At 30.3% G+C, this 10,570-nt stretch overlaps 1 protein-coding gene across 1 annotated transcript; it reads left to right on the top strand.

Annotated features, from left to right (window-relative positions):
• The first annotated feature begins 6,150 nt into the window (after nucleotides 1–6,150).
• Nucleotides 6,151–9,157, top strand: LOC11436098 (BURP domain protein RD22). The gene is made up of 3 exons (XM_003603551.4): nucleotides 6,151–6,246; nucleotides 7,920–8,025; nucleotides 8,199–9,157. Exons 1-3 carry the CDS (start codon nucleotides 6,208–6,210, stop codon nucleotides 9,020–9,022), a joined length of 969 nt encoding a protein of 322 aa, XP_003603599.1. The 5' UTR covers nucleotides 6,151–6,207; the 3' UTR covers nucleotides 9,023–9,157.
• The last annotated feature ends 1,413 nt before the right edge of the window (nucleotides 9,158–10,570 follow it).

The following is a 10,570-nucleotide window of genomic DNA, read 5'->3' as shown; positions in this document are numbered from 1 at the left end:
CTATTAAAGTTTTATCTTCGGTGTAAGTCGATCTGACAAACTATCACATTTGAAACCTAGTCAACATGGAAGGACATTGATCCGACGATCAAACTGACCAAATCGACTAACGATATCAAATATAATCAATCAGACCGTTGAGTATGACCTTATTAGAATAAGAACGAAGTAGGAACTGGGATTTTGGAAATCGAAATCTTCGGTGTAAGTCGATCTTACAAACTATCACATTTGAAACATAGTCAACATGGAAAGACATTGCTCCAACGATCAAAACGGACCAAATCGACTTAACCATGTCAAATATAATGAATCAGACCGTTGAATATGACCTTATTGAAATAAGAACGAAGCACGAACTGAAATTTTGGAAATCGAAATCTTTGATGTAAGTCAATCTGACCAACTATCACATTAGAAACCTAGTCAACTAGGAAGTACGCATGTCCGACGACTGAAAAGAGTCTAGGTCACAAACATAAACAAATATAATCAATACATTTGAATATGACCTTAATAGAGTAAGATGGAAGTAGGAACTTGAATTTTTCAGATTGAAATATGTTTGGTAAGTCGATCTGACAAACTATCCCACCAGAAACCTAGTCAATCGAGAAGTACGCTTGTCCAACGACTGAAAAGGGTCTAGGTCACAAACGGAAACAAATATAATTAACCAGACCGTTTAATTAGATTAACTTTTTTCTATAAAGATACAAGAGTACAAAATTTACTTGTCAATATTTTTATTATTTTTATTTTTAAAATTAATATTTTATTTCAAATAAATATCTCAACAAACTATTGATCTTATCCACAAAATATTTTATTTAATCTTTTTATTGAATTCCTAATATTTTATGTAGAGTAAATATCCCAACAAACTATATGTAATACTTTCAATCTTATCCATTAAATATTTCACTCCATTTGTTAAATAATTATTGGTTTAATGAATTAAGGGCTACTTCAATTTTAACATTATTTGTTTCAATAAATTTAGTTTTATATTTATTTTTGAATTTACAAATTTTCAATAAGTAGTAGTATAAATATATAATATATTTCACTTGATCACTAAAACAAGTAGTTGATATAGTTGTTAGTTTTTCAAGGATTTATTTTTAAGTACACGGTTCGAAACCTTAGAGCCTTCAATTTTTTCAAATTCTGATTATTTTTTTTCTATAAAAATCAAAAGTCAAAGCTATTCTAAAGTAATTGCGCATTTATTTCGGTATTTACTACTCCCTCCGTCTCTAATTATAAGACCCTTTTGAGAAAAAATTTTGTCCCTTTTTATAAGACCCCTTTGTTATTTCCAACTACATTAATTATTTTTTTACATACATGCCCCTATTTATTATACATCTTTTTCTTCAATCAGCAATAAGTAGCATATGGAAAACATAAACTAACTCTCTCTCTTAAGGATAAAATTGTAAAAACAATAGTGATTACAAACAACTTTAATACAAATATCCGTTTTCTTAATTCCCGTGATTTTAGCAAAAGGGTCTTATAATTAGGGACGGAGGGAGTATTATTAATAGGCATACCAAATCTAATAAATGCTTAATTATGTCTATAATGAAAGAAATCCACACATTAACTTTTTTATCATGATTTATTCTTAGCTTTCCTTAAAAATATTTGCTGCCGTATTAATTGGAAAACACGTCAATTGCAAAACAAAAATAAAGAGAGCAGGATCGAACCCGCGACCAAAATGTTTTGAAAATTCGCTAAACCACTGCAATGCATACAATCTATTTGTACCTTTTTTCGCTCTTTTCTATTTGTAATATATAAAGTCCGATTAAAAAAAAGAGGAAGTCGTCTTCAACCTCCAACGGGGTCGTTTAAACCCGATTCAGACCATTGGCACCCGAAATTGAACCCGATGATTTGTACTTATTTTCAAGGTTGAAAATGATGATTATAATTCGTTTTCAATACTCTTCTAATTCTCCTCTTCCTTCCTATCTATTTAAATCACAAAATCAGGTGTTTGGAAAAAATGTTGTGTGTTGTTCAAACAACATTTAAACCATCGCTGGATTACTGTTGTCATCGTCGCGTTCATCCTATCTTTGCGCCTATGTTGCTGAATTTTACGACATTGATCTGGAAACTTTCATAACACAAATCATGACATTTTAATTTTTGGAGGTGAATTAGAGTAGCTATTTTGTTTTTTGTTCAATAAAGAAGATGATGAAGGTATGAACATGGTGATGATGTTCATAATCTTCCTGGATTTATTTACTTTTAATAATGAAATATTTTTTTATAAAAAGGATTATCATAAAAAGGTTCATTCAAATATTTTTCGAAATAGAAGGAAGAAAAATTCAAAAAGGAGAAAAGAAATAAATATAGTGTGAAAGGCACCACAATAACACCAGTGAAGTGTTTAATTCGATGATTCAAAAAATCTAAGGGTTAAAATACAATTAAATTTGACTGAAGGTATACAATACATACAATGCATCCACCACTATAACATGACATAACTAACACACGTGGCGTGTTCTTATTAGCTGTAGGATTACTTCACCGAAGAAGTCATTTTGACAACTTCACCATAGAATTTCCCTTCTTTCTTTTTATATAGTACAGTTTATACATGTTTTTTTTTTTGTCGAATTATTTTATACATGTTCAAATGCAAGGGTTATCAAATAAAGATGCAAAGCAAGTCCATTGGGGGAGGTTATATTGATACAATTGTTTTTCTCACATACCTAATTGCTCTTTTACACTAGTAAAAAACAATTATACCTCTGATGGTGGTTAACTGCTGCCGAATTCTCAACGTAAGAGTTAACAACATTTAATATCGTTGTGGGTATAATGGTCTTTTACTAGTGTGGTAGAACAATTAGCAATTAGGTATGTGAAAAAAGCGTTTTTTTTATACTCCTTCCGTTTTAAAATGAGTGTCGTTTTAACAAAAAAAAATTGTTTCAAAATAAATGTCACTTTCAGTTTCCAATGCAATAATAACTTTTTCTTTTCAATTGTACCATTTAATTAATACTATATACATTACTTCAAAAGTATTATTTTTAGGATAATTTGATCGAATAACATCTCTCTTTCTTTTAATTAATACATTTTTTAATATGTGTGTAAAAATCTTAAACGACACTCATTTTAAAACGGAAGGAGTGTTGAAAAGGTAAACCCGCCCCACCATTGTTGGGTTGCCAAATGTAAAGCCAACAGTGCCCGAAATTGACTTCCTTAATGACTCAAACCACAAATATTTTCATTATTAACTAATGACTTGCTTTGATAAACTAATTTAACGTGAAGTAATAACAATTTGATACCATTTTTCCCCACCAAAGATTAATAATTAAAGGCTTAAATATGAAAATAGTCCCTGTAAATATCTGACATTTTAGTTTTAGTCCCTATAAAAATATTTTTTTGGTTTTAGTCCCTGCAAATATAAAAAATTTGGTTTTGGTCCTTTGTATTTTGATTTAGTCCTTGTAAAATTGATTCATATTGGATTTGGTCCTTGTAATATGTAGAATATTTGATTTTAGTCCCTCAAAACGAGGACTAAAATGAATATTATAGGGACCAATTTCAATATGAAATGATTTTACAAGGATTAAAACAAAATACTAAGGATCAAAACCAAATATTCTATTTTTGCAAGGACTAAAACCAAAAAAATATTTTTATAGGAACTAAAACCAAAACGCAAGATATTTGCAGGGACCATTTCCATATTTAAGCCATAATTAAAATACAGGGGTTTTACAAAAGCCTAACAGAAATGAGTACCAGTAATAGTAGTTATAAAGAAAAGACAAGCTAATAGTAGTGGACTAGAGCATTCTTTTTAGCCAGGCTAGATAAACCCACTGTTTCTTAGTTGTGAGTTGTGAGCATGTGCTGAAATGTATAACATTAGTAAGAACTTTAACATTTGATGTGAGATGACCATGTATACTCCTTTTGAAATGAAAAATAAGCAAATAAGGTGGTTGAAAAATGAATTAAATCACATACATTGACTTTTTAACTACCATTTTTCTTTAATTTTTAATTTTGGAGGAACTATTTCATAAGATTTAATACGTTATTTCATTGCAAGCTACGTATAGACTTTCCTCATAACCCAATATTATTATATTGAGTTAGATGGATGAAATTACACTTGATATAGTGGTTAGAGGAGGTAGGTAGTTTAATTAGTTTGAGTTAAGGTTAAAGAAGTTGAATGTTATGTATTCAAATTCGGACGAATATAAGAAGTTATCTCATGGCCAGTTTCTCTTAACTTAACGATGATCATCATATATTTTAGGGCTAGCTATTAACTTAACGATGACCATCATATACAAGGAGTTAAACTTTTAAGGGTGTCGTGAAGGTTCGTGAAAGCATGCTTTCGTTATAAAAAGCATTTTTAGGAAACAAATATCAATAATGCTATGTGTAGCGAAGGAATGCATAGCGAATGAGTTCACGAGACAGTTGGCAAATTTTAATGGCTTTGGCTTTTGTGTTCTCCGCCATTCCGTCGTGTTTTCCGCTAGGCACTGAATTTTCATTGGCTCAACAAATATACATACTATCTGCAAAGTAAGAGAAGCGAGGTTAAAGTGTACAATATGCTTATATCATGTCATTGAGGTGAAGTATGCATGCAATCATCGATGGATTAATGGCTAGTAGAGGATAGCTTGATTCGATGATATATATTTGAAAACGGCTATTCACCCACCTCCTAAATAATTCATTATTTCATCACTAGTATTTAAAATGTCAGTGTTGCCTTTTTTCTTCTTGTTGATGTGAACACGCATTTTCTTCTTTCTTTTACCAAGACACAATTCGTCATCCTGTCTGGTAACTTTGACCTACCTTCCATTTTTCCTTGCCTGTTTTGGTTGAAGATATTAATCGCAAGTATAATTAAACAAAGGGAAATGTTAACCCATTTTTGCGGCGGCTTTAGTTAAGAATCTAAAATAGTAACTTTTCATAAAAGTTTGTGCAATCTAATGTATTGAAATTAAAAAATTTGACATTTTTAAAAAATAACTACTTAATTTAATATACTTAAAGAGTGTTTCGGTGACATTATTGATTTAATTAAACTAGAGTTTTCTGTACCAAAAAAATTAGAGTTTAATTTGTATGAATGATTTTATATATATAAAATACACATTTCGTGAAGAAAAAGATTACACATATGTCTGATCATATTTCACTATTTATATTATGTCATAATATGATTCTCTAAAATATACAGACATGTTCAAATTATGAAATGTGAGTGAATTTACGTTTTTTTTTTATAACATTAGTACATTCATATAAATTATTTAAATTACAAGATTAATTATAGATTGAATAAATTTGTGAGTGCTTGTCCACTTTACTCTATTGGTTAAAATTTATATAATCCCACCTAATCACACATGGGTTCAGGTGGCGTTTAGTATGGACGAGCATTAGATTGTTTTACAACGGTCTAATGCACTTTGAACTACTAGATTAAACATAACCATATGTGCTATGATATTAGTCTCTCCACTTGATATTTTTTTTATACTATCTTCAATCTCTCCTTTTCGGTTGAAATTTTTATTTCATTTCTGCAATTCATTTAAACTATTTTATATTTTTTATAATAGTATTTAAATTATAAATTAAAAATTAATTTAAATCTCATTAAAAGTAAGAACACTGCTATTAAAATAGGATGAACAATCAACAATAATAGAAATGATGTTGGACACTATAATTTATTTATTTATTTTGAGCTTATATATAAAAATATTGCGTTTTTGTGTAACATTTTTTCCTTCATTTTTACACTTCACTTAATTTTTTTCCACCATTTTATCATTTCTTGCCAATAAAAGTGAAAAGACGGACACGTAAATACCTATCTTGGCGCTAGTATTTATAAGGAACAAAATTATTTAACCCCAAAAAAACTCTAAAATAAAATAACAAATAATTTGAGATATATTAATAATTCAAATTAAGTATCAACTCCTATTTGGTAACAAAAACTAACTACTATCGTCCTAAGATAAAAAAAAAAAAAAAAAAAAACTAACTACTATCGTAGGCTTATAAATATGCATTTAGGACAAATTGAGAACCATATCATTCTATCCAAGCTATATTTGCAACCAAGCTTTAGGTTGCAGTTTTAAAGCTCCCAGTATGGACTACCCTCTTCTACCCGTTTTTACGATACTCAATGTGAGCTTCAACTTTTTTTTTTTTGAAAGAATGAGCTTCAACTTTTAAACAGTCATGTTTCTTACTACACATATTTCTCTTCAAGTTGTGGTTTTATATATGTAATTAACTATGATTGCTCGATTTCTTCCTCCTTTATTTGTATTAGGAAATTGTTATTCTAGTTACTATAGGCTATATAGCTAGAGAAGTGGGCAGTATCTTTTGGTTATTCAATTCAATTTTTTTTTGGTAAATAAATTCAAAAGCTATTTTTAGTTGATAATATTATGGTGTATGTTTAAAAGGCTATGGTTATGATTTAAATCAATTGTGGTTGCACCATTTTGATTGTTTTTGGTGTTGAGGAGTGTTTTGGTTTTATGTTTTGGTGGTGCACATGTTTTGTGTTGCTTTGGTCTTGACTCTGTGATGGATAACTTATTTTGTTTTGATCATACCTTATGTTTGTATTTTAATTTTGCTTTTAATGATATTTTTTGGCTTCTTAAAAATAAAAAGATACATATACTTGTTTCAAATATTCAGCTGGGGTTTCGGCACTCCTTATGCTGAAATCTCCAGGTTTTCAGTAATATAATTCATTTTAACTTCTTAAAAAAAAAAAAAGAGATAGTTTTATATCTAGTTTTAAGTAATATTGGAGGAAATATATGATAACATAATGGTTTAAATGTACTTTTGTTCCTCGTATATATATATATATATATATATATATATATATATATATATATTTTTTTTTTTTTTTGGTTCTCCTATATTTAAAGTCAATTTTTTTGGTCCTCCAATTTATTTTTATGCATCATATCATTTTTGTTGATGTAGTAGTCTATTCATTAATGGTGTCACAATGTTTATTAGGCATTCTTTTGTTGGCCTGAATATTCAATGTAACCATGTAAATCTTGTGATAACATCGGTAAAAATGACCCAAAAATGGGACAGATATGGAACATTCAGGAAAGAAAAATGAAATTGGGACCAAAAAACTAGTTTATAACATAGGGGAACCAAAATTTATTTTAATTTTCTTAAAAGTACGGTGACTAAGAGTGCATTTTTTTACGCCTAAAATAATATTTATAATGAGATTAAAAATATGATAAGATTTGAAAAGTATATACCATTGATATATTTTGTAATGTTGTGGGACAAAATAAAATTGAGAGTAAATTATTTTCATCTCGTGTGCTTCAAATTCAAGAAAACTAAAACAAACAGATATGTCATTAAATCGCTAATCGAAAAAGAATACTGATTGTTAAAGAGTGTTAGAAAGAGTTAAAGAGAGTATTAAAAAGAGAGTGTTGTTGTTGGTGTCTTTCTCTCTCACACCTTGTGCAGGGGGAGAAACGGTTGTTTATATAATATATCATTTTGATTTGTTCAAAAAAAAATTAAAAAGAGAGTGCTGCTAGCACTAAGTTTTATTCCAACCGAACAATATAATGATTCTTTTAAATTTTATCTAAGCTTATATTTTGTTCGTCTTAACTAACTTAAATTGCAAGAAAAAAACACTAACATAAATAAGAAAATATAGTACTGTACAAATTACAATCTCTACATACTATATGTAATGTAATTCAATGCTTACGATAATTTTTTTTTTTTGAATAATGCTTACGATAATTGATACTGACGAGTTTCTATATTCTTAATTTAATTTGCAGCTTGTATTGGTTGCAACTCATGCTGCTTTACCTCCTGAACTTTACTGGAAGTCAGTGCTTCCTACCACGCCAATGCCAAAAGCCATAACTGATATCCTCCACCCTGGTTAGTACATGTATTGTTCAAGTTCATGGTTCTATGTTTAAGGACTAACTATTACTAAAGTACTAAATAGAGGTATTTTTAAATTGGTGAGACAATAGACTTTTACATATTTAAAATTGTATTAAACTTTTTTCCAATGAAGATAATCTTTGTTAATCATAATTACTATGCAGGTTGGATGGAAGACAAAAGCACAAATGTGGGTGTAGGGAAAGGAGTTTCTGTAAATGCAGGCCATAAGAGAAAGGGGAAGCCTGCAACTGTTGTAGTTGGTCCACACTCACCTTTTGCTTACAACTATGCTGCCACTGAGACTCAATTACATGATGACCCTAGAGCAGCATTATTCTTCTTGGAAAAAGACTTGCACCCTGGAACAAAAATGGACTTAAACTTCATTAGAAGTTCAAATGTAGCCACATTCTTGCCTCGACAAGTTGCGTCTGCAACACCGTTTTCATCCGAAAAGTTGAGTCATATCTTTAATAAGTTTTCTGTCAAACCTGAGTCAGAGGAGGCTCATGTCATGAAGAATACTATTGAGGAGTGTGAAGACGCAGCCATTCAAGGCGAAGAAAAATATTGTGCAACCTCGCTTGAATCCATGGTTGATTTTAGCATTTCGAAGCTTGGGAAAAGAGTTAAGGTTGTGTCTACTACGGTGGTAGACAACAAGAGTGCAGGGTTAAAGAAATACACACTAAAATCAGGATTAATGAAGCTAACTGCAGAGGATAAGGCTGTTGTGTGTCACAAACAAAATTATCCATATGCTATATTTTATTGTCACAAAACAGAGAGCACAAGAGCTTATTTTGTTCCTTTGGAGGCCGATAACGGGACTAGAGTTAAAGCCGACGCTGTAGTGATATGCCACACAGATACATCAAAATGGAACCCCGAACACATTGCCTTTCAAGTGCTCAAAATTAAGCCAGGAACCCTTTCGGTCTGCCACTTTCTTCCTGTGGATCACATTGTTTGGGTTCCAGAGTAATTAGTACTATATTTTACTGGCACCAATCCTTTTACCCCGTCCTTGAATAATTTGCACTGCTTTGTTGCATATTTTTATTGTTTGTTCATATGTATTTTTACCATGATGTGTTATGTATGTATATTTTGAATGTTATTGTTGTGTAATCTATATATATATATATATATATATATATATATATATATATATATATATATAGTGTGGAGTATAAATAAACGATTGCGCTAAGATCATTATATGTTCAACTATGTGATTATATTTGTTGGATACCACGTCATACTTGTTAGCGCACATAGGCTGCTATTCAAATCTCGAACACTTAATTATAAATGCTACCAATTGATCAATTTAAGAATGTGGAAGCAGGGGAAGACCCTGGCCCCTGCTAGGATCTGAAAATGATACTCAATTTTTCCCCGATAATTGCTATGTCCTGCGATAGACTAAACCACGAATTTCATGATATGGGTTCAATTATTTCAGTGGAAATAACAATTTCGATCTTTGATTTTAAACCTCGCGGATAAAATATAAAATAGTTTCTAGATACGCAAAATGGTTACAAAATCGTTTCGGAGGGATGAATTGGGATTTTAGAACTTGGGGATTATGTGTGTTAATTTCGATTGGGAGGGATGACCTTTGGTTTACTTTCATTTTGGTCTCTAGATCCATACCACACATTGCGAGACAAATCAGTTGTTAACTCGGCATTTAACGGTCAATTTTAACGACAGAGACTAAATTGGCTAGTAGTTGTAAATATCTATTTTAAATTTTATCCAAGTGAGACCATATTTTAATGTCAAGGACTAAACCACTAATTTATTAATATACATACATCAAATAATGACAACTATTTTATACATACATTTAATAATGTGTTTTCATGTCACTTAATCGATACGACATTTTATATATTTTCATATTCAATAACTATCGTGACAATATAACCCTCAATGTATGTGTAAAATAATTGTACGCAAACAATACACACCAATTAAATTCTTCTATTAATTACAGACAAAATTACATTCATGATTTGCTAACTTAATTTCATATAACAATTTAGAAGAGCTTGATCGCCCAGTTGTAGAGTAAAATGTGTCATGTTTGATGTGCACTGTTCGATTACCTGCTGTTAGGGTTGGGAATAGGCCAGGCCGACCTACAGGGGCCTACGGCCTGGCCTGGCCTGGACTGTTTAGTAGATAGGCTTAGGCTTAGACTTTTTAGAAAGCCTGTTTAGTTAAATAGGTCAAGCTTAGGCTTCAAAAAAAGACTGTTAAGCCTAATAGGCCGGCCTATTAATACTTATTTATTAAAAAATATTTTTTTTTTATATTAAAATAATTGCATATATTAAAAATATAAACATATTTTTCTCTATCTATTAGTCCCTTAATAGGCTTTGTTGTTGTAGACTTTTATGTAGGCTTTAATCTAGTTGAAATTTACCTGTAGTTAAATAGGCTTTTAAGTAGGCTTTAAGACATGTTTAACCTATTTAGTAGGTCAAATGAACTATTTGATGACCTTAATGTAAAG

Source organism: Medicago truncatula, chromosome 3, assembly GCF_003473485.1.
Source record: "Medicago truncatula cultivar Jemalong A17 chromosome 3, MtrunA17r5.0-ANR, whole genome shotgun sequence".
Classification (NCBI taxonomy): Eukaryota; Viridiplantae; Streptophyta; class Magnoliopsida; order Fabales; family Fabaceae; genus Medicago; species Medicago truncatula.
This window is presented reverse-complemented; position numbering and strand designations above follow the sequence as displayed.